The sequence below is a fragment of the Drosophila elegans genome, unplaced genomic scaffold, assembly GCF_018152505.1.
Source record: "Drosophila elegans isolate 14027-0461.03 unplaced genomic scaffold, ASM1815250v1 contig_183, whole genome shotgun sequence".
Classification (NCBI taxonomy): Eukaryota; Metazoa; Arthropoda; class Insecta; order Diptera; family Drosophilidae; genus Drosophila; species Drosophila elegans.
Genome location: NW_024545550.1, coordinates 10,263,517 through 10,286,966, shown reverse-complemented (window position 1 = coordinate 10,286,966; position 23,450 = coordinate 10,263,517). Strand labels below are relative to the sequence as shown.

At 39.7% G+C, this 23,450-nt stretch overlaps 2 protein-coding genes across 11 annotated transcripts; one reads left to right on the top strand and one right to left on the bottom strand.

The window, feature by feature from the left end:
* Positions 1–47: 47 nt before the first annotated feature.
* Positions 48–18,788, top strand: LOC108144522 (atypical protein kinase C). Of its 7 annotated transcripts, none has more exons than XM_017269465.2 (10): positions 48–287; positions 1,134–1,407; positions 1,469–1,589; positions 15,365–15,415; positions 16,092–16,177; positions 16,247–17,203; positions 17,272–17,466; positions 18,282–18,397; positions 18,489–18,615; positions 18,675–18,788. In XM_017269465.2, exons 2-9 carry the CDS (start codon positions 1,201–1,203, stop codon positions 18,574–18,576), a joined length of 1,821 nt encoding a protein of 606 aa, XP_017124954.1. In that variant the 5' UTR covers positions 48–287; positions 1,134–1,200; the 3' UTR covers positions 18,577–18,615; positions 18,675–18,788. The 7 variants fall into 7 exon arrangements, with proteins under 7 accessions (XP_017124954.1, XP_017124955.1, XP_017124952.1 ...); XM_017269466.2 differs by having other exon boundaries at positions 49–167; XM_017269463.2 differs by lacking the exons at positions 48–287; positions 1,134–1,407; positions 1,469–1,589 and adding exons at positions 10,236–10,892; positions 11,794–12,748.
* Positions 18,789–20,710: 1,922 nt separating this feature from the next.
* On the bottom strand, positions 20,711–23,340 carry LOC108144183 (fas apoptotic inhibitory molecule 1). 4 transcript variants are annotated; one of them, XM_041707660.1, is made up of 4 exons: positions 23,100–23,340; positions 22,725–22,908; positions 22,554–22,619; positions 20,711–21,487 (listed from the first exon to the last, which is right to left on the bottom strand). In XM_041707660.1, the coding sequence occupies exons 2-4, from the start codon at positions 22,860–22,862 to the stop codon at positions 20,900–20,902; spliced, it is 792 nt and encodes a 263-aa protein (XP_041563594.1). In that variant the 5' UTR covers positions 22,863–22,908; positions 23,100–23,340; the 3' UTR covers positions 20,711–20,899. The 4 variants fall into 4 exon arrangements, with proteins under 4 accessions (XP_041563594.1, XP_017124335.1, XP_041563593.1 ...); XM_017268846.2 differs by having other exon boundaries at positions 20,711–21,116; positions 21,200–21,487; positions 22,725–23,325; XM_041707659.1 differs by having other exon boundaries at positions 22,725–23,338.
* Between the last annotated feature and the right edge of the window lie 110 nt (positions 23,341–23,450).

The following is a 23,450-nucleotide window of genomic DNA, read 5'->3' as shown; positions in this document are numbered from 1 at the left end:
AAACCGGAATCTGTGCGATTTGCAACACTCTTTTTGCTTTTGCTCTCCGCTTTGTGCTCTCCTTCCAAAAAAGCAAAGTAAACGGAGGAACAGCAATGTTAGTTTTAATTTGTTTAAGCCATAACAATTGATTAAAAGAGTGCGAGTGTCAGTGATTTTATTAAAATGTATGTGGCACACCGATTGGCTTTAATTTAAATGTTTTGTGTTGTATGATTTGTCGACTCAGTGTTTTTGTGCGGCGTTCTGTGCTTATTTTTGTGGTTAAACAAACTCAAGAAACTAGTGTGAGTCAAGGGCTTAAGCTTAAGTTTTTACTTGCAAGTGTTGAAGTTAAAAAAGCGGCGTCTTAATTTAAAAATGCTAATGAGCAAAAACAGGTTGTCGACGCTACCGCTCTCTCTTTGTGCCCCCCGCTCTCTCATTCGCTCTTTTGTTGCACTGTTGTTGTTGCCAAGTGGGTACTTTTAACAGTTACCTTGGTCAATGTACCGCATTAATTACGCTCAAATACTTGAGTAAATAGGGGGCAATAAATAGAGAGGACAGGAGTAAAAATAAACTAATTTGCACACCCGCTTTGGCTTGCTAATTCCATTTACTTTTCTTCTTCTATTGTCTTGTGGGCGTTGCGCATGATTCATTCGCGTTTGTTTTGTCTTTTTCATTTTATGTTTGTCTCTGCATTTACTGCAGCAACAACAATAGGAAAAACAACAACCTGTGGCATGCAGTTTGCTTTTGTTTGTGTTTGTGCGCGTGCCACAAATGTCAAAGTTGACATTTCGTTTTGGGCGGGATTTCAAATCGGGATTCAAAGAGAAAGACAACGAGAGAGAGCGGAAGAAGTGTGTTTGAAATTCTTGAACTTCTCTCCATTTCACTTATGTACTTGTGAACTTTGAGATATGAGATACTCATACAGTCGAACAATAACTTAGAATTCAAGTCTGTTTAATTTTAATATTTTTTTTTACTTAAAATAGTCAATAGTCAAGAGGTAGAACCTTAATTTATTTTAAAATCCATTATAATTATATATCTACCAAAAATTGTCTTCTTATTTTCATGAAGAAGTCTTTGTATACCAGTTACTATATATCTTTAACTTTTAGCTCTTCTTATTTTTGCAGTTTTCTGTTATCAATTTGTGTGTCTCTCTGTGTTACGTATTATCAAACCATTTAAGCCAGCTAGCAAATGCAGAAAATGCCCTCGCAAATTCTAAACGACGGCAGCAGCGCCAGCTTGAATAGCGCCAGCATGAACATGGCCAATACACCCAATAGCATTACGGTGAAGACCGCCTATAACGGCCAGATCATCATTACCACCGTCAACAAGAATATCTCGTACGAAGAGCTATGCTACGAGATCCGCAACATCTGCCGGTTTCCCCTGGATCAGGTAACAATACCTTTAATAATTTAAAGGTAATCAGTTTTATATGAAGTTTGAATTATTGCAGCCCTTTACCATAAAATGGGTAGATGAGGAGAACGATCCCTGCACCATATCAACGAAAATGGAACTGGACGAGGCCATACGACTTTACGAAATGAACTATGATTCCCAATTAGTCATTCATGGTGAGTTTGTTGTTTTTTTGTTTTCTTCAGAACGTTTCCTATTTGAAAATAGCTTTCCGGGTTTGAAAAGAATCAGAAAAAGTGTAGCAATACAATTATTTGCACATACAAAAAATGTATATTCTTCATGTATACATAGTTAAATAGTTTAGATTTTAACTTGTTTTAAAATTCGAGAAATATTATTGTACTTGCGAAATTAGCAAATTTGTAATATTGAAGGTAAGGTTATATATATTTTGAAGAACATAATTTTTTTAATATAAAAGGCTTTTACAAGCATATTTCCTAACTTGTTTAAATAAGTTAATTCGTTTATCTAAAAGGGTCACTTTCTTATCGATGTGGTTTTGGTGTGATATAGCATAAAGCTCAACTGATAGTATTTGTTATCTATCTAAAGAATCATTATCTGCATTGTTTATAGCAAACATTGGGGAGGCAACTTTTAAATTTTACTAAAATTTCTCCAAGTTTTTAAATGTTTTTTGCTGCTGCCGCAAAGTAGGCAGTGGCCTATTAATTAATTAGCCCATGAGCTACACATTTCGTCTTAGCTTCCAATATTTAACCAAGCCCATAAACATTTAGGCCTGATTAAACATTGTGTGAGCGCAGCGAGTCTTATTAGCTCAATATACTTGAGTTTTCCTCGTGAGTTTCCCGGCTGCTTTTCAGCTTTGCCGGCATCTAGAGGCAGCAGCATCCACTCGAGTTAATAACATAAAATATTAATTAACCCGTACACACACTCACATTCTTGAAAAGCCCCTGTCTTACGGCAATTGCCTTAGGCAGGCAGCGTTCTTCTACATTTTTTTGTTGTTTACTCTTCCCTGTCTCCTACTTATTTGCATATAAATTCCGCTTGGATCTTGGCGCGCCGGGCCCATTTATAATTCATTATAATTAAATTGTTTGCTTCGTGTGGGTTTAAGTTTTCGCCAGTTTTTTTTGGAATTTCAATTTTCATGTTGTGTGGTTTTTGGCGATCTCATCCGAGTGTTGTGCTTAATTATGCTTACCACAACAACAAAAAGGTTTCGCTTACCACTTTGGTTCGGCAAATGACAAACACAAAACCCTTTCGTAAATTACTAAAAAAAAGTTGAACCTAAGGGTTCGAAACATAATGAACATGGAATACCCTATAAGTTAGTAGAAATTTTTGGACAACATTATTGTCTTAATTAATATGTCAAGTATGTCCGATAATTTTAAGAGATTTAAAAAAAAAACCTTAGGAACTTCAGATTTGATTCTTTAACTAATAAAATAAATTAAAGTATTTAGTAAGATAAATCTAACTATAACTATAAATCTAAGATTTCACGATTTTTTAAGATTTGCTCAAACCATTTGCTACCAATGTGAGTTTCGCAAAAAACCAGAAGCCACTTACATTTTTCAAGTTATCCGCATTATCCTTGGTCATTCCATACCTGTGGTCATTTGGTTTTTCCGAACATGGCTCTGAAAAACAAAAAAAAAGGCAACTAACGGCCCAGCAGATATGATAACTGCCAGTCGCACCAAACAAAGTTGCTCGAGGAGAGGGGGTTTGATGGAGAGGGTGTTACAGTTTCCGCTTCCCTTTTTATGCGGCTTTGTTTTTGTGCTGGGGACCAAGCTTCCTGATATTTTGTGGCTATAGCACCCTCTCATACATATCTCCATATGAGGAAAAAAAATAAAGTGTGTAGGGACAACATGTTAGTTGTTGCTATTACCGGGTACTTTTAAAGGGGTATACTCGGGGGTGATATAGGAACATCTACAGAATTGATATTATCTTTCAAGCTTTTTAAAATTATGATATTTATATTTAAAATACAAAATATTTTTGAAATTTTTGTTATGAAAACATCTGAAAACTTTTTTTAAAGGTTTCAAACTTAAACTTAATTTATCCAATTCCAAATCACAATCATAGATATTATGGTTTCAAAAGCGATTTATTTGGCTTCTTTCCTATTCAGTAGCCAGAAAGTATGCAATGATTTTTGAAAACTAAGGGCCAGGTTATTTTTTCGTCGGGAGCCTCGGTCTTGTAATGTTCTCACTTTTTTTTTTGTTATGTGGCCACGTGTGAAAAAATGCGGCTTAAAATGTATTAAAAGCATTCTGTGTGCGTATGTCCCTGCGAGTGTATGCATGTGTGTAAGAGAGAGGGACATTGTCAAGGTATTACGTTACCGTTACACGCACTCTTGCATATGTTAGGATGTCCTGTCTGTCTGTGTGTATGTGTTTGTAGTCCGTACATGTTTTCTGTTTGTGTGCTTATTGTTGCTCTGTTGATTAGTAAATGGTTGTTGGTATGCGTGTTTTGCATTTTTTACTAGTCCTTGTTTTGACTTCTCTGTTGTTTCTCTTGTTTGTCTTTATTTTTTTTTCTTTTTATGTTTTTTTTTTTAACTTTTTTCTCGTTTTGTGTACATGTGTGCATTTGTAGGTTTTTGGTTTGCCTTCCGGCTTGATCTCCGGCCACCAAAAACCTCTACTCTCCCCTAGAACAAAACAAAACAAAAAGTCTAGATTCTGAAAGCTACCAGTATAATTTATGCGCCTGCAATATGGCAACTCTGTCCAGGACACACACGTACACACTTAAAAACTTTTGTCCAGGTCCGAAAAACTTTTTTTGTGGGCCCATAAGGTCGATACACAAGATGCCATTACCCGAGAGAGAGATAGCTATGGCAAGGAGAAGCGGCAGAGAGAAAGAGAGCATTTCCCCAGTTGCCACAAAAAACAGCTGAGCCGAAAAGAAAGGTATTGCCATCCATTTCATCCGAGATGGCAATGCTTAAAGCGCCGGTCTGCGGCTTTTATTTGCCTTCTCTCTTCAAACATAAAGGACATATTCCCTATAGGACTTATGGAGCAGCAGTGTGCGTCACCTGACATTGAAGTAGTCATGCTCTCTACTGCTTTCTCCCACTGCTCTCTGCTACTTTCTCCCTGGAAAATTTCCCTAGCATACTTCTCTGCATCGGCATTTCACTCGCGCGTTGGCCGCTCGCCTGTGAGGAAGTGCCGTGCGGATTTCGATTTAAAAGATACAACTCTCCGGACTCCACAAACAAATACATAATTATATATATATATATATATATAAATATATACAAATATACATGGATTTGCACAGCTAACGGCATAACGAGTTTCAGCGGTGTGAATTAACAAAAGAAAATAGAAAAAACCCAAGTTGGAAGTTGGAAATAAAAGTACTAATCAGTGAACAACATAATTCCATATAATTATTTTCTTAAACATTTCTGTTCGTTCTCCTCGGCAAGACCCGAAAATCTCACGGAAAAAAAATCAATTGCCCCTGGGCAATACTTTTTGACTGTTTTGCCGAAGTTGTCGTACATTTCTGATTAGTTGCCATACAATTTTCCTTGAACACAAGGGGGTGAAAAAAGACAGCCAAAAAGGCTAAGGACGTGAATGATTAACATAAATTTGTGACTGTTTCTTGAATGAAAGTTTTGGGGCTGCTAATGAAGCACAAACTTTATAAGTGTGTAACCTTAAAGATGTGAACCGTTTTAGGGGCTCCAACGGTGACTTGAGTTTATGACCGTAATTCGCTAAATCAATACATTTCGCTATTAGGAAAGTAGTCCATTTGTTGAGTTTTAATAAGAAGATTTGAGATTAGATTTATTAGATTTATAGATCTATATGTTTTAAATGTAGGAGCATAGAATTTTCAGCAAAAAATTAAATTTTTGTCAAGTTTCTAGATCAATATGTTTTAAGCGTAGGGCCACAGGCTTTTAAGCTCTACATAAAAATATGAATATTGTATATAATACAAATTGAGATTTTAATTTGTAATCAGCATTAATAAGAAAACCTGTATTGTTAATGTTCTTGTTCAGTTTCTTAAATTGCATTGAATGTTATTTTATTCTAAATTTGGAACATTTAGGATTTAAAACATGAAGTATTATATTTTTACCCTTTTTGCTTACTTTATTATATGATATGATATTTTCAAATATAGGATTGAAAAGAAGACAAACGAAAACCTATACAAATTTTATTTAAATGCATTCGCAACTTAATGACAAAATCATGCTGCAGAATATGTCGTGATTTAAAAAGTCCTGATAAAATCGAAGAATTGATTTCCATATTTGGTCCTTTTCCCTTCAAAATTTTTTCCTGCATTACGATTTTTTTTTTTTACGATTTTTTGGCTGCTGTGTGCCAGACACTGGCAAACAAAACCACACACTCACACACACACCGTCGGCGATATGATGCTGTGTGTGTGTGTGAGTGTGTGGTTGTGTGCGAGAATCCCCACCCTAAACTTGACCCCAGGCATTTGCACTTCATCAAGCGCTGCTTGCACTTCTGCGACCGTCTGGTTTCCCAAAAACTTGGCCCAAACCAACCTATACCATATACCCGAGATGGATCCATTAAATATGCATATATAACATATATAGTATATATAGTGTATATGTATTTTTATATGTATATGTATATGAGTCAGTGGGCTAGGAAGAAGCTGCAGGGCGAAACAATTTCCTTTTATTCTTTGTGGAAAGCGTTTTGCTGGCCAAGCTGTCGCCTTGCCATTTAAACTTGTTCGTTTCTTTTTGGCCCGAAGGCTTTCACTCGTACCAGGTGTGTGGGCCGCCTCCGCCAAAGTTAAATCAGCAAATTTCCACTTTTTTCCACTGCTTTTCGGGTACCCTGGGGTTTTGTTTCTGTTCTGTGTTCTTTTTTTTGTTTTTAGGTTTCTTCTGAAGTCGATGGTAGATGATTCGGTTCTAAGTTCGCTTGCTGGCTGGGCCCCATTATGATTGTTGGGGAAAATTTTAATGATGCCATTGGGCTTAATGAAATTATTGTTAGTTCAGCAAACAAGAAAGCCTATTTTGGGTCGGTTGAGGGGTTGTGCGGGGTTAGCGACGAAGCCGAGATGCCGGGATGGCAGGATGGTTGGTAGGCCCTGAATTTCATATGCACATGACGTCCGTTTGGCTGCCTCTTTTTGCATGCTTATTCCATATCGCTTTTGCACTGAGGAAAAGTTTGGCTTATATGTATGGGCCACAAATGTTTTTATTCGCATCTGATAATTTAATTTAGTTGGTTATAAAACTAAAGTGGTAATCAAAAAATATTTTTTGTAGCACCACTCTCGTTCTAACTAAACATATTCAAGGCTTTTTTGTTTTGCTTTAGCTAGTGATTGTTTAGAAATCTACGTAATTTCTGAAATATGCTAGATCTTTAGTCTCAAAATATTTTAAAACGTTCTTTTTATTATCACTGAAAATTAAAGTAGCAATTTTTAATATGAAAAGGAATAAGTTGGATAGTAAACTTTAGCGTTATGCATTTCTTTTTGAGTGCAAACTTTATGGCATTTCCCATCTTGCCGTTTTTCTCTTTGTTATGCTGTGAGAAATTTTATAACTGTCGGTGGTTTAGCCGGGTGGCAGGTGAACTGGCCTCGCTTGACGTCACTGAAAAAGCCAAATTGATGTTTAACTATTGATGCTTCTTGGCCGGGCTTGCATCCCCGGTGGCCTGAAGATGGTTTCGCCGTCCTCCTGGCGACCATCGCCTGCTTATGTTTATCGTTATTGTACGAGTATCGCAAGAAACACGACTCCCCACGCTTGTTTGCCAAAGATAAAGGGGACGGATGATTGGGGCGCTTGAATGGTCAATAATTCGGGGCGTGACGGGCTAAATATCAAAATTTGATGGTTTTCTGATGTAAGCTGTGCTTATTTAGGCTGTTCCGCTCTTAAGTAGGGTAGTGAATAATAAACAATAGCCTTGTGTAATATTTAGTCAATAAACTTTTGGGTTTTTTGTGAGATCGTATATTGAGATAATTTATAAATAAATTTAATTTAGTCCATCTATTTGAGATTTCTATGCAAGTTTAGGATGTTAGGATCTTTCCCTAGTTTTCCCTGTATATGAACTTTCCTCTTTTTATACAAAATCTAAATAAAAAAATTTTTTAATAATTGTTGCGTTTGCATTGCAATGATTTTTTTATTGTCATGGAAGAACAACAAAAAATTGTTTATTAAAAAGATAAAAATGAAATTTGTTAAATTAAATTACAGGTAGTTAAACTTTCACTTGATCTTGTTATAACTTAATTTTTATTAGACCAGCATAAAATGTTTACGAATGTAATCAAACGATTGGGATTTGTTGTATGATCTTGCAAGCTTTTAAAAAAAACATGTATTCAAAGCTAGTTAAATATTTTTCATGGTTGCAAATCAGCTTTAATCTAGCTTAGTGCACGGGGATTTCAGAACTTTGGTTTTGCCCACAATAGGGGCTTCAATAAAGTGGCGCAGACGGGTTTTGCTATGGGTGGCTGGACTGTTGGGCTGTTTGGGATACTCTGTTTCCATCCTGGACAAACAACCAGGCAACCAATATTCATGCTCCAATTGCAGGGAAAACAATGCCGGCGGAGTGTTTATATTTAGCAAACGCTGAGGGATACAGGCAGCGAAAGAGGGAAGCCAGGGGATTTCGTGTGGGCGGTAAAGGACCCTGACTAAATTTAATTCGAAAATGCATCAGATCCTTTTCGTTACCGCCCCTAGCGCCCCCTCAGCCACTAGAGACTGCATCATCAGCAGATAGCACAGAAAATAAGGAAAAACCCGAAGAAAATGAGTGCCAAACAAAGGGATCTGCTTGCCTTGTCACGACAAGGCTCTTGTGTCAAGTGGATGCTGTCCACCTAAGGACCTCGCCGCCACCCCCTTTTCGACCCACTTCGACCCTCGTTAATCATGCGAATTATGCATGAAAGTGGAGTACTTAATTTCAATTGTCTAAACAGCAAGCGATTGCGATGTGACCTACCAATACACTTGAAGAAATTTTTCTATTTACACTTGAATGCATGGCTGGGTGGGTGTTTGGCTCGGGCTCGGGCTCGGTCTTAAGTGGAATACAGTGCTCGCTCAAAACAGTGAACTTATTCGAGTAGGTAAAAGTTAATGAGGTTTGGATAAAATGTTTCAAAGCAAAGGTAAAAAACACGTCAGACAAACGACTATTTTTGTTTGTTAATAGATTTAAAATTCAATCGAACGGTGCCTTTAAAAAAACATTTTCAAGCCAGGAAAAAATTCAATCAGAGAATTTACAAAAATCCGACTTTCGGTTATATAAAAATAACTTTTTAAACCGGCCTTCCTTAAAATCTTTAGCGATTTTCTAAAAATCCTCCCTCCCTTTAAAACGAAATGTCACTGATTTTAATCTGTATTATGAAATAATAGAATTTTATAAATTACCTACAAAGAGTGTGCACTGTAGTAGAAATGGAGGAATGGCAACAGAAGATTGCATACTTAAAAGGGCGATTGTGAGCGAATTTCCCTGCGCGCGTCGAGTGATTCGCTCTCCGATTTTCTCGTGCTTTCTCTGTCGCTTTTTCTCCCTCTTTCTCTCTAATTTTTGCTCGCTCTTTCCTGCCTTTCACGCCTTTGTCAATTTGCAGCAACTTGTGCGCTCGTTTGACTTGGGTTAAATTGTTTGTGATTGTCGCAGCAATGTCTCTGTGTGGGTTACCAATTTCTCCAGGCGTGCGTGTCTGTGTGTGCGTGTGTGTGCGTGTCCTCTGACAGAGTTGTCAGCTGTTCGACTTGCATTTCTCTCGGTTTCCCCGCTCCTTTCTCTCTTGCCTTTCCCATTATTACACAATTTATATATTTTTTTTTAGGTGTGGTTTCTGCGGCGTCTGCAACCGGCCACGCCCATTGCCCATCGTCCAGCACCCACCGCCCACCACCCAACGCCCAACGCCCTTCTCACGGCCACATCCTTGTGTGTCTGAGTTTTTTTCTTTTAATCAATCATTATAAACTGCGAGATCAGCGAAGTGGGCGGAATATAGGGGATACCGCCTGTCGTTTGGCTTTGAAACTTTGCTTTGCATAGTTTGCTGCACTGTGCCATGTAACTGTAATTGCAACTGGGACCTTGTTCCGCTTTTCTTCGCGATTTACTTTCTCTCCTTTCCCCACTTTCCCCACTTTCCATGTTCCTCTCCATTTTATCCAATTTGTTATACGCTCCATTTGTGAATGGGGAGCTGTGCTATGCTAAGTAGAAATATTGGAAGTACTTAGTCAAGAAACGCTGGCATGAAGAGAAAATAAATCAAGTATTTTGCAGTGAAATTAATTCGGTTTTTTGTCACAGAATAGGATTCAAGCTTAAGCTTAGCTTGATGAGATAGTTCGATGGGATAGTGGTTAATGTATATTTAATATATAAAACCAAACTTTGGTTCAATTCTTTGCAAAGCTAATAAAATTAAATGCATTGTGCCATAAACTGAAAAAATTCTCCTACCTGTGTAAAACAGAAAAGAAAAGAATAATAGAAAAAATCAAATTGGTATACATATTTGAATTTTGAATGAAATTCAGTACAACCTAGTTTGTTTTTGTTCAACACACAGTATGAAGTTTTAATGAATTCTATTGAGAGTTTTAGTTTGTAATAACCTTGAAAGCAAACCCATGCTGAATGGCAAATGAAATCCAAAACTCGATTAAATCCAGTTCTTTGAAGTACAACTTTTAATTTGTGGTTTCTGCCCACTGGGCAAGTGCAGCTTGTAAAGCCACTTCCATTTTTGAGTGCGTGAGCTAATCCAAATCTACGTTAACTAATCTCAGAAACAAGACAATTGCAAAGGAACTATAAAACAATATTAAAAGTGAAACGAGATCAAAATCAAACAAAGCAAAAGCTTAGAAAATAAACTGAATTACCGCGACGCGAAGTGAAAAATTTGTAACTAAGTAATTCATCATGGCCTGGGGCTATTGGTCCGCCACGACTGTGGATCGTGGACGATCGCCGCGCCGTTTGACGCAATGTGCCCCACTTCCGGTCAATATTGCGCAGCCGGAGGAGGAGGAGGAGCAGCAGCCGTGCCTGCCACAGCAGCAGCAGCAACAACAGCAGCACCAGCAGCAGCATCAACAGCAATCACAGCAGCAACAGCAATCGCAAACGTGCCCCAGCACACCATCGGCCAATCAGCAGGGCAGTGGCAACCTCTGCTACAGCCCCACCTGTCGATCCCGCTGCTCGAGTCCTTGTCCAGGATCTCCGTGCGGTTCCATCACACCGCCACCGCCGCCGCTGCTCACGTCGTCGCAGCAGCACCTGCACTCCAATAAAAATTGCCCAGCTGCCCAGCAGCTGATGACACATTTGGATTATGCGGCACGGAGACAATCGCTCGACCAGCTGGATAGTCCGCAGGTATTCGGATCATTGTCGGTTTCATTTTCACCAAGAACTCAGCTTGAAGGGGTGGAGGAAGTCCATGGGATCTGTGTTCAAGTTCATTTTCAATCACTAGTTGATGGCCAAACTGGACAATTGATTTCTCATCAATCATTGTTTGCACCTACATTCCAATAAAGGTTACACTTTTTGATAAAAGTCAGTTAACTTAATTTAGAGTAGGAGATAAGTAGTAGGAGATTGAATTTATTTTGATTTTTATTTTAGATAGAAGCAGAAGTGTTATTATATTATACAAGTTACTATAAACTTTTTCGTTTAACTTTTTATTTAAATTAAGGCAAATCCTAAAGAACGATATTTCATATATTTTCAGACAGGTCTATCATTTGAATCCTAATTGAACACTCATATTGCTTAAGCGAAGTATAAAAACGTTTCTTTAAAATGCTATTAATTGCATTGAATAATTATTTTCCAGTGACTCAATCACATTTGTCATTTGTGAAGCTATCAATTGGTTACACATATGTAACAGATTACTCAAAGGCGGCAATTGCTATGATGATATATGTCATACACTCCCGTTGATAAGTTGGTCTTTGTTGCAATATATTTGTACTTTTTATTAATAAGTGTTATAGTAAGGATTTTTCATTTTGGTTTTCATCATTTAACTGCATCTATTTTATTGTTTTTTGTTATTATATGTTTTTAACAACTAAGGACTGTTTTTACCTCTAGATGATTAGATGAACTTGAGATATAACTTTGAAAAATACATGTAATACCATATCTTTAAGCCAACATCAAGCTGAGTTCAAACCCAAAATTGAGGTTAAAACAACCACCTATATCACTGACCTGGTTATATCCATTCTATTCTCATCCCATTCCGATTTCGAACATAATCCAGTCCAAGTACTTTGACATTCAGGCCAACCAGCTGTCGGACATCATGTGCCGCGGTGCGGTGGTCAGTTCCATTCAGTCGGCGAACAACACGCTGACCCGTGGCGTTTCGATGCACAGCCGGAGTGGCAGTGCCCATGGGAGTCACCATGGCAGCCATCACAGTCACAGTCATCATGGCAGTGCCCACGGATCGCTGGGCTGCCTGCAAGGGGGCGTTGGAGTGGGCGTGGGCACAGGCAGTACAGGCAGCATTGGCATGATGTCGTCGGGTCACATCGATACGGGCGACTATGATGTGCCGCATCCGCATCCGTATACGCATCACTATATGCAGACGACGGCCTCGGTGACGCCACCGCACACAAGCCTCAGTCGTCCGGGATCGGCGGGTGCCGTGTGCCAGGGCCACGACTCCGGATCGGATTCCAGTCAGGGCTGCGGCGGCTCCATCATGGGCGGCATGCTGGTCATGGGTCATCCGGGGCACATGGGCAGCCTGGGACACCACAGCGCCGGCAGTGGATCGCTGGGCAGGTGCTCCAGTCGGTGTCACAATACGAACACCACGACGACGGACGATTCGGGCGGTGGCAGCAGCGGAGGAGGAGGAGGTGGAGGGGGAGCACCGGGCACCATGGTGGCCGTGGGCATGCCGGGCATGCTGATGGACTACCATCACAGTCACCACAGTGGCAGTGCCGGGAGTGGCCTGAACGGATGCGGCGGTGGCAGCATTGCAGGCGGCAGCATTGGTGGCCGGAGCAGTGTCCTGGGCACCATTCACAACGGGCACGGGCATCACCATCAGCAGTATCACCACGAGTGCATCCACTACGAGCGGCTGCCCATTCCCGTGCCCATACCCACTGTGCCCATGGGCGTGGCACCGCCCTCGCAGCAGATGTCGCAGCATCAGCTGCAGTCGGAGGAGGAAATCGAACCGGCCTATGCGACAGGTAAATGGAAATGGTGTCTCTTTGGGAGAATTCAGAAACATAATACAAAGGCCTATAGCTATAATATAGATATTTATGTTCCTTTGTTATATAAAATGAGTTCTAAATTATTTGTTTTCACAAAAAAGTATTGTTAAAATTAAGTTTATGTTAATTATGTTAATTAACTCAAAGGTTTTATAAACACAACTACATATAAGTTGTAGTGTTATAATATATATTTTATTTTTAAGTTTGTGAATTGTTATTTTAAGTTTTGGATTAAAAGTGATTTCTTTCAAAATGTTTCTGACAACTAAAATGGTTTCTAATCCCCAAGCCAATTAAAGACTTAAAATTTTAGAAGTAGTTTTTTTTTTTAGACGCCTATATTATGTTATTAAAAAAAACTAAGAGTTGACTTTAGACGGCAAAAAAAAAATAAAGATAAAACTGGTAAGCTTACATTGGCTTGACATTCCATTGAAAATAATTCAACGTTATTATAAGCAGCTAACCATTTAAAAAACCCATGTTTTTATACGTTTAGCCCACTAATTTATGGCTTTCAAACCTTTCGGGCCATCTGAAACATGGCAAACTAAGTGCCATAAATAAGGGCTTATCCAAATTTATTATTTGCAATAAATTATTGATTTTCCACCGCATGCGTTGTACTTAATTTTATGGAAGTGCCAGCCCCGATCTTATCGGCGAAGCCATTCGTCGCGCTCTCACTTGCTCCCAATCGGAGTACGGCGGTGACAATTCAATCGGCCACTTGAGGCACTTGGGCTTATTGTTCTTTTGTTGTGCTTTTTGGTCTTGGTTTCGGTTTTGGCTCTCGATTTTCTCTGTTTTTGTTATTTCTGTTTTACTTTTTGCCTATGCTTTTCTTGTGGCGAGAAGTCGCCGTCTCAGTTCGTAGCTGAAAGTCGCGCGGTGACGACGCTTCGCGCGTTTTCATAAGAGCGTTTCTCAAGTGTTTCAACTGGTCTCCGGTGACCTCTGAACTGACCGCATACTCAAGACAGACAAAACACCCCCTTACATCCCCTACCACCCCCAAAACACCCCATCACAATGATCATCTGGAGCGGCTTCTGCGAGGCGGCCCAAATATACAGCACTCAAACGGCCACTTTTATGACCGGCGGAGCATCGTGTTAGTGAAGAGTCTCATTTAAATTGCCAATTAATCAATGTGTGGATTCCATGTAGATCAGAAACGGGTGCACTTGCCTTACTTGAACTTTAACAAAATGCTAGTTTTAAGCATTTTAAACTTATTATGTTTTACAAGCCAAAGACAAGTGATGTTTTATTACAAATCAATAATGTAATAAATTATAATTTCAGTTTTTGCTAGGAACTAAAATTCATAAATCTAACTATGATATGTGGTTATTTATTTATGATGTGTGGTTGATACATTAAAGCAACAACACTAGTGGATATGTTTGAAACAACATACGTATTAAAAAAAATAAAAGATTACAAATCCTGAAATAATTATTTAAAGTTAATCGCCATTCAAGACCAAAAATGACAATATCAATGGTTATTTGATATGAAAATCGTTAAATCTGATACCGAACAGCAATCTTTTCCTTCCGCCGCGACCTTCTGACTGCTTAGCCTCCTCACCCCCCGTGTTAATGACTAATAATGCATATCGCGCCTTTTGTGTTTAGCCAAAGTTCCCCGTGTTCCTAGTCATTTTATAAATTCTGACCGCCTTATCTCCACAAGGCAAGGCATTTACGAGGCGTAAAATACAAACCGGCAAAAATACAAATAGCAAAAACACCAAAAGCAACAACAAGAGCGCAGTCCAAACAAATTGTGTAGGTCCTATCACAATTGATAAGCAAAACCGGTGAGGGGCACAATATACATTACATAGTGGAGAATGTAGAAACAACTGAAAATTCTAGGTCAATGCAAGGCATGGGGCAATATGTGGCATCCGAGTCCATTAGAATTTTATAACCTTGCAGACGGACAGGCGAATTTATTGAACCCTAGGCTCCCTGGGGCGACACTTTAATTGAATTATGAATGAGCGATGAGCGGTTGTTGCTGCCGACAGAATATACACATATCTGATGGCCGAACAATTGGTCCCAATTGATGGCTGGTGGTTTGCTGGTCTGTTGGTCTCCCGGAAAAGCTTAATTACCATTACTCGGAAAAGAGCGAAGTGTATCTGCTGTACCCCCTTTCCAAATTGTATCTTCGTATCTGTATCTCTCCGACTGTTTACTAGTATCTCTCCCGCTCTTTATTTTCTCTATATGGTGCGTGGCACCGAGATAAGATACTGCCAGTGTTTGGCAATCGCATTGGCTCAGTTGAGGAGTGGGTGCTGGCATGTCAACAGGCCACGGTTAAAATCAGGCACTTTCATGTGGCTCGGCAAGAATCCGTTTATAAGTAAAGAATCGCCAAGCGAAATCTCATTAAATTGATAAGCGACCGAACTGCGGCAGGGAAAAAAAAAAGATTTACCCAATGGGCAAACTAGCCTGCCGTAAGCATGCCCTACAATTAATGATTTCTATATACTTTATACTTTATGAAAATCATAAGTAATGTAAAATATTTAATCAACTGCCTTTGGTTTTGTCTTTTCAGTATTCCCCAATGTTCCTCAAGCGCCGGGATTGTCCTGCGATGGCGAAGATCGTAAGTGTGATGTTGTTAGGGTTCTTTATTTAATCGATCTGTTTTTTATTTAAAAACAACATAAAAAAGAACCTTTGTGAACAGTTAACTTTGCATTATAAATAAGCTAGCTTAAAGATAACTATTTGTTATTGATTCATTGGCTTTTCTGATTCATAAGACACCCAAGCGAGCCGGTTCCAGTTTTTAATTTCGCTCATATTCAGCCAATTTTTAGTAATTCACAAAGTGTTTTGAAAATAAAATCTTCAATTGATCACAAAAATAATACACTGTCTAAGTAAGTTTTATAATTTAGAGTTATCCGACAAATGAAAATCATTTTATTGAACTTAGTTAATCATAAAAAACTGTTACAGATTTAAATTTTATTAGCATCTGAAAATCTGGTCTATCGATAAGACTTAATTTGCAAATCAGTGGATTCGAAAATCAATGTAAATCATTCGCCACTCCATAATGCCAATTAAATTTAAAATTGTTATTATTGTTATTAGGATTTAAAAAGTAATAGATAGTAGTAACTAGAATATTATTGATTTTAAAGTGGCTAATGAAAGATTTAACAAGTGCCATAGCAGACAGTACTCTAATAGTGATTTTAAAGTGGTTAACGAGAAGAGGCCCTTAGCTAAGTTATTGATTATGCCTGCTCTAAAAATATATTCCCATCCAGGCAGCATCTATCGACGCGGTGCTCGACGCTGGCGCAAATTGTATCGCGTCAATGGACACATCTTCCAGGCCAAGCGTTTCAACCGGGTAAGAGTTGGCTATCAAATCCCGAAGCTCAATAAGCTCTAATTAATATATATACTTCCGCCCTTTCAGCGTGCTTTCTGTGCCTACTGCCAGGATCGAATCTGGGGCCTGGGCCGTCAGGGTTTCAAGTGCATCCAGTGCAAGCTGCTGGTGCACAAGAAGTGCCATAAGCTGGTGCAGAAGCACTGCACCGACCAGCCGGAGCCGCTGGTCAAGGAGCGGGCGGAGGAGTCCAGCGATCCGATGCCGGTGCCGCTGCCGCCGCTGCCCTACGAGGCGATGGGCGGCGGTGCCGATGCCTGCGAGTCGCACGACCATGCCCACATTGTGGCGCCACCGCCGCCGGAGGACCCACTGGAGCCGGGCACCCAGCGCCAGTACTCGCTGAACGACTTCGAGCTGATACGCGTCATCGGACGCGGCAGCTATGCCAAGGTGCTGATGGTGGAGCTGCGACGCACACGGCGCATCTATGCCATGAAGGTGATCAAGAAGGCTCTGGTCACCGACGACGAGGACATCGACTGGGTGCAGACGGAGAAGCATGTGTTCGAGACGGCCTCGAACCATCCATTCCTGGTGGGACTGCACTCGTGCTTCCAGACGCCCTCGCGGCTCTTCTTCGTCATCGAGTTTGTGCGCGGCGGCGATCTGATGTACCACATGCAGCGGCAGCGGCGACTGCCCGAGGAGCATGCCCGCTTCTATGCGGCCGAGATTAGTTTGGCGCTGAACTTCCTGCACGAGAAGGGCATCATCTATCGCGATCTGAAGCTGGACAACGTTTTGCTGGACCACGAGGGCCACATCAAGCTCACGGACTACGGCATGTGCAAGGAGGGCATTCGTTCGGGCGACACCACGTCCACATTCTGCGGCACACCCAACTACATTGCCCCGGAGATCCTGAGGGGCGAGGACTATGGCTTCTCCGTGGATTGGTGGGCTTTGGGTGTCCTGCTCTACGAGATGTTGGCTGGCCGCAGTCCGTTTGATCTGGCCGGTGCCTCCGAGAATCCCGATCAGGTTGGATATTTACTTTTCTCTTAGCTATATATATGTTCTAACTAACTATATGCTATCTATATCCCTAGAACACGGAGGACTATCTGTTCCAAGTGATCCTGGAGAAGACCATTCGTATACCCCGCTCGCTGAGCGTTCGGGCCGCCTCTGTGTTGAAAGGTTTCCTCAACAAGAATCCCGCTGACCGTTTGGGCTGCCATCGGGAGTCCGCCTTCATGGACATCGTCAGCCATCCGTTCTTCAAGAACATGGATTGGGAATTGGTGAGTCCGGGGACGCTTATACTAACTCTCTGTGTCCTGGTGCACTTGTTTGTGATGATGATGATAATGTGTCAGGGTGACTAGATAACAAAATGTTTATAAAAAGTGTGGCAAAAGGTTTTTAATCAAAAAACTAGATTAGAATAATCTTAACTCATATTGAGACCAATGGTTGTTTCTACATAGGTCAGGTCTAAAGTTACTAGTTCCATCTATTTTACTTTGTGTTGCTGATAGTGATTCAACACAGGCAATCACTGTTGAGCAATTTTCGTAATTGCCTTGGACATTAATGATCTATCTATTATTACGTATACGACTGCGCGTTAAAGATAGCTCAAAAGGAGGTGCAACCGCCTTATATACCAAACCTTGACACTGGCGATCCCTATGTGACCAGCAACTTTGATGTACAATTTACCCAAGAGCCGGCTGTGCTAACGCCAGATGATCCGTAAGTCATAACGAGTTCCCCAAATCAAAAAAAAAAAAAAAAAAACGATGGCAAGTTGTGTTAGTTTATCTTTGGTGTATTCCTTGCATGAGATAAACCTCTAAGTGGTCTTAGTTTAGCATCCAGACTAATGGCAGGTAATGCTCATGCTCCTATCGATTCAGCCGCCCATTCATTGAACCCTTCTTACGTGTCGATAAAAAAACTTTGAAAATTGAATTTTATCATCGTCATATTCATGCTCAAGCCGCACCGACATGAAAAAGAGAAACTATGTTTTATGTTTGCCCCATTGGCTGGGAGTTTTTCCTAATCGATTATGATTTCTACTATCCTCATGCACACCAAAAAAATCACGCAGCTTGAGCGCAAACAGGTCACGCCACCATTCAAGCCACGCTTAGACTCAGATCGCGACCTGGCCAATTTCCCGCCCGAGTTCACCGGCGAGGCCGTGCAGTTGACCCCGGATGATGAGTAAGTTGACCCTAAGCATTTTACCCTTCTTCTTGATTTGCTCACATCAATTGAGATCGTTTGTTAATCGTTTGTTTTCTTTAAATCTCAGTCATGTCATTGATAATATCGATCAATCGGAGTTCGAGGGCTTTGAGTATGTGAACCCCTTGCTGATGTCTCTGGAGGATTGCGTCTGACACCACGAAATGTGCGACCTACATCCGTATAACATGCGGGTAAGTGAAGAATTCCCAAATAAAATCCTTATTTTGTAGTAACAATTATGTGTTTGCAGCTCTATGGCGAGGATTCCAGTGATTACGATTCCGTGGCTGATGATTTGAGTCTCCTGCATTTGAACAGCGCAGCGGGAGCTGGCGGATCAGTCGGCAGCAATAACAATCCCAGCCAGCAGCAACATTATCACCAGCAACAGCAGCAATATCAACCCCATTCAGCATACTCACAACAGCAACATCAGCAGCAACAGCAGCAGCATCAGCAGCTGCAGCAACTTCAGCAGCAGCAGCAACAGCCGCAACAACTTCATCATAATGGTAACAATAACATTCATAATAATCAAATGCAAGCAAATAATAATAAAAGTCTACTGCAGCACATGTTTTGCCTTCCATTGAACTAATTAAAATAACGAATTAGATAAAACAACAAACAACAATGAGCCACACAGCAACAACAAGTAGCAGAGCAACAAAAAGAAAATTAATATGATTCCCGATATGAAACCAAAAAAAAAAAAAAAAAAGAAAGAAAATTTCATAACTATACAAGTTATATAATCCTCTCTCTCAACAACAGACACAACTTTCATAAGCAAAGTATATTTATTATATAAAAACTGTCACAAGTTGCAAGTATTACACTAAACGACATAAAGCAAAACGATTACTTTACTATTTAAGCACCTAGGCAGCCAGGCAAACTTTATGCAAGCAAAGGAAAAACCATTTCATAACTCAATGCAAGACTTTTCACCACGAAACTTAGGGACACTGATCCCGCAAGAATGCAACAAGAACTTTTTAAGCTAACAATACGTGCATCAAATATGAATATATAATTTTTAAAAGATTTAACACTAACAAAGGACATTTCAAATTTAATTTAACTAGCCAGGAAATGCGAGGAGAACGATGAGGAGGAGGAGAAGGAAAGGAGTATATATTTCAAATGAATCAATCTATAATATCTAAGCATATATAAACTCTAATGTAAAATGTGTGTGTGTTAGTTATAGAGAGCAGAGCATGGTTTTTAAAAGCGACAGCAAAAGATCGATATATGTGCGAGCAGCAATAGTTAATGAAAACAAAATACCACAAATTGTAATTTCGTAATTCTAATTTTTACACAGCAACCAAATTCGGGAGAAAATTCTCTCTCTAAAATGCGAACAAAAACATATTTATTTATTGTATTCATTTCTGTTTATTTATTTATAAAAAACACAAGCAAACACAATCCGTCTACTGGCAATATATCTTTGTTAAGTATTAAAGAAACTTTTGTTTTTTAATGCATTCCACTGTACTTACAATAACAAAAATATATATATATTTTTGTTAGTTTATGGAGGCACATATAATGCCATCGAAGAGGTAAAGCATATTTACACATTTTTAGTGATGCGAGCTTTTGTCAAACAGCAAATCAAAATTCAAATTCAAATTTTGATTTACTCTTTTTATGCGTATTCTGCGTACATTTTTAGCCTAATATTTAAATATATATATATATACACATGCAACTTAAATACAAAATTGTATATTATGTTTTTGTAACCCAAACAAAACAAATATTGTGAAATTAATTAAAATTAGTATATATCAAAAATATCATTGTGTTGCAAAGGTAAATAAATTATTGTGTTTTTAATTGAAACTAAAAATAAATTTCAACAAAAATGTTACTTGTTAATGTATGAAAAGCAAATAAAAGACAACAAATTAAGCGCATATTGTTAAATTTCCAAATACAACGCAATCTAAAGAAAGTAATATTGATCAAACCGAGTTTTTGATTCAACCAAATAGTAAGCAATCAATTTAAATGCAAAACAAACAAGACAAACACTAAATCAATTTCAAGTTGCACTCAAAGGTTACCGAGTTGTTTAGAAAACACACTTATTCTTTAGCCTATCCCCCATAAATTCTGTTGTTGTGTTTGATAACCAAGTTCTATGCGTAAGTTTAATTAGTATATAATGTTTTTAAATTGAGCGTATGTATACATTAATTTGTATTTTCTTCAACTGATGTTTCCGACTAATTTTTTTTAACAACTGGATGCACTTTTGGCATACATTACCAGATGCTAGCAAAATGTCAAAATGAAATTGAAAACGTAAACGATGGTTGCGTTACAATTATGCATATAAACAAAAACGAATAAAGTATTGTATAAGAGAAAAGTTGGCTGGCTTTTAATTGCTATGAAAACAGTTTCCGTAAAACTTTTTATTAACAATTGGGGGAAAAATTCAACAAATGCAAAATGTTATTCTAAAGGGGATGCCGGTGCCTCAGTTGCCCTGCAAAATGGAGACCGGCTCTTGCATAATCTCCTGAATCTTTGCCTCCGGAACTGGCACCCCATTGGCCAGCAGAGTGTGAACGATGCCATCATGTTTATTGCCACTTGAGCGTGCCTGAAGCACGAATTCCGTGTCCTGCAGCAGGAATTTGGTGTCTGTGCCGCCGTGAACGAAAACCGACTGCGAAATGGGGGGGTAATAAAACGTGTAAGGCTGGTGTGGCGGAAGTGGCACCCCGATTCGAACCCATTCCCATCCCCTACCTCCTCGGTGCGCAGCTCGTCGTTTACGTACAGACTCAGCGTGTCCAGCTTGAGCATTATCCTGTACTCCTGCCTCGCCTCCGCCTCTGAATCGCAAGTGTAGAGCCACAGTCGATACTGCCTGGTTATATCCTCGGTGTACTGCTCGTGCGACTTGCCATCGATGTAGAGGGAGTACTCGTACTTGAAACCCGGCGCCGGATCAACGCGTATGATGCAGCGCGTCTGGTCGATGTGAAAGGTGTCCTCGCCCACCAGCTTGAACATCCAGTCGCGACGCAGGACCTCCTGTGTGGGGTTACAAATAAAAACAGGAAAGAATTCAGTCACTAGAGTTGGTACCGAATAAACTTAAGCAATCTCTCAAAACTCACTTCCTCATTTGTCTTAGGTTCTTATATCACTCCCAACAAAATGACATAGAAATTAAACTATTGTAACATGAATTTTAAACTACTTAAAAAATTTCTCAATAATATGAGTATGAATATTAATACCACGAAAGCATTAAAATAAAACTTATGTGGTTTTAAAATAAGGCTATACAATTAAAACTAAATAGTATAGGGGTTATTTTATTCAGTATTATATTAACACTTCTACTTTAATACTGTCTGTAGTTTATTTTCAAGACCCACTTATTAATACTAAGCTTTAAGTTTTTTTTTGGCTGCAGGATTATCGATAAATACTATTGATTAAAGTTCATAGAATTCAATTTGAGTTTAATTTTGTACATTTAAGTTGAAATTCAATTCAAACTCATGTAGTTAAGTTTCCTGCTTATTAAATAATGTCTTAAGTTTGAAGTTAGTGCGTAATAAACACAAGTTTATTAAGAAAGTGAACATAAATATAGGATAACTTAACTTGGCAATGGCTATAAAAGTTTATGCTCAATTTGTGTATTTGCTGGTTTTCTATTTCTATCCGCTTTTACACTAGTTTGGGCCACAAACTCACTTCCTCATTTTCATTTCATAGATGACTATTCAAGCAAAGAAAACTCATGAAATTTGTCATGGTAAAATTTAATTTCCAGCTGTTAGTTCAAACTTAATAAGCGTAGCTTTCTGCATTAACTCAAGTAGCTACTAAATTATGCAAATTTTTTTATAACATTTAAACTCCTAATTAATATCCTGTGCTGCTTATAGGATAACCGCTCACAAGGGGTGGTGAAAAGCAATTCACTTAGAAAAGTACACGTACGTACACGACCTGTAATTAAGTGCGCGCCCTCACAATGCAAATACTTCAACAGCTCCGAAAGCCACCGTCACCGCCACCGCCATCGCCATCCCCATCGCCACATATAAGCCCATCAGGCAGCGCGAAGAGCTAGAAAACTTACCCGTCCATTGACCCAAATCATGCGCCTCCCACTGGTGGTTCCGTGTTCCAGCTCGATGCGGTACATCTGCGCGAAAAACGAGGAGGGGGGCAATTATCGCAAATTTCCATCAATTTAAGTTGCGGTTACCAGGAAAACTCTTTTTTCTTCCTTTTTTTCTGCTTTGCATACCTTTCCATTGATGGGACTGCACCATTGTGCCACGATGTTCTGTTTGTTATAGCGCTGGTCCTCGGGCACATGATCCTGCGTCATCGTTGGCTGCGTGGACAGATTCTCCAGTCGCAATGTGGGCGAGAGAAAGGACATGGGTCGCCTTGCGTTGATCCCGCCGACGACAACCAATCAATAAATCCTATTAATATTTATAGTAATCGGAAATCGGCTTTAAAGTGCAACCAAACCTAATGGGTTACACAAGTCCAAAAAGGACAAAGAGATTTTTATTTGGAGGGAGTTCAAGGAACTGGTGTAATCTGCACAGATCTTGTTTAAACCTTTGTTAAGAGACCCGGAATCGGTCTTGGTATTATTCCGATTACTGACTTTACCGGTCGGCGACAAGACCGCAAGAGTGAACCGCACGTTGTTAGCGCCAATGGCACACTAAACAACACAAACCCCGTGCACAATAAAAGCCAAAAGTAGGAACTGAAGAAAAACTAGTTGGCCCGGCTGCCACTGCCACTGCCTTTGCCATTGCCTTTGCCTTTTGGCCTGGCTCTCTGCTCTGCTCTGCTCTGCTCTGTTCTGTTCTGTTCTGTTCTGGCTTTCTGGCCGAGAGTCGCGGTCGCGTTTGTCGGTCTGCCAAAGTGAAGGCAAAGTGCAGAGCAACTACGCCGCATGGCGCCAAAACAGAGTTGATTTGTTTCCACTAGCCGTGCGTGTGGATACAAG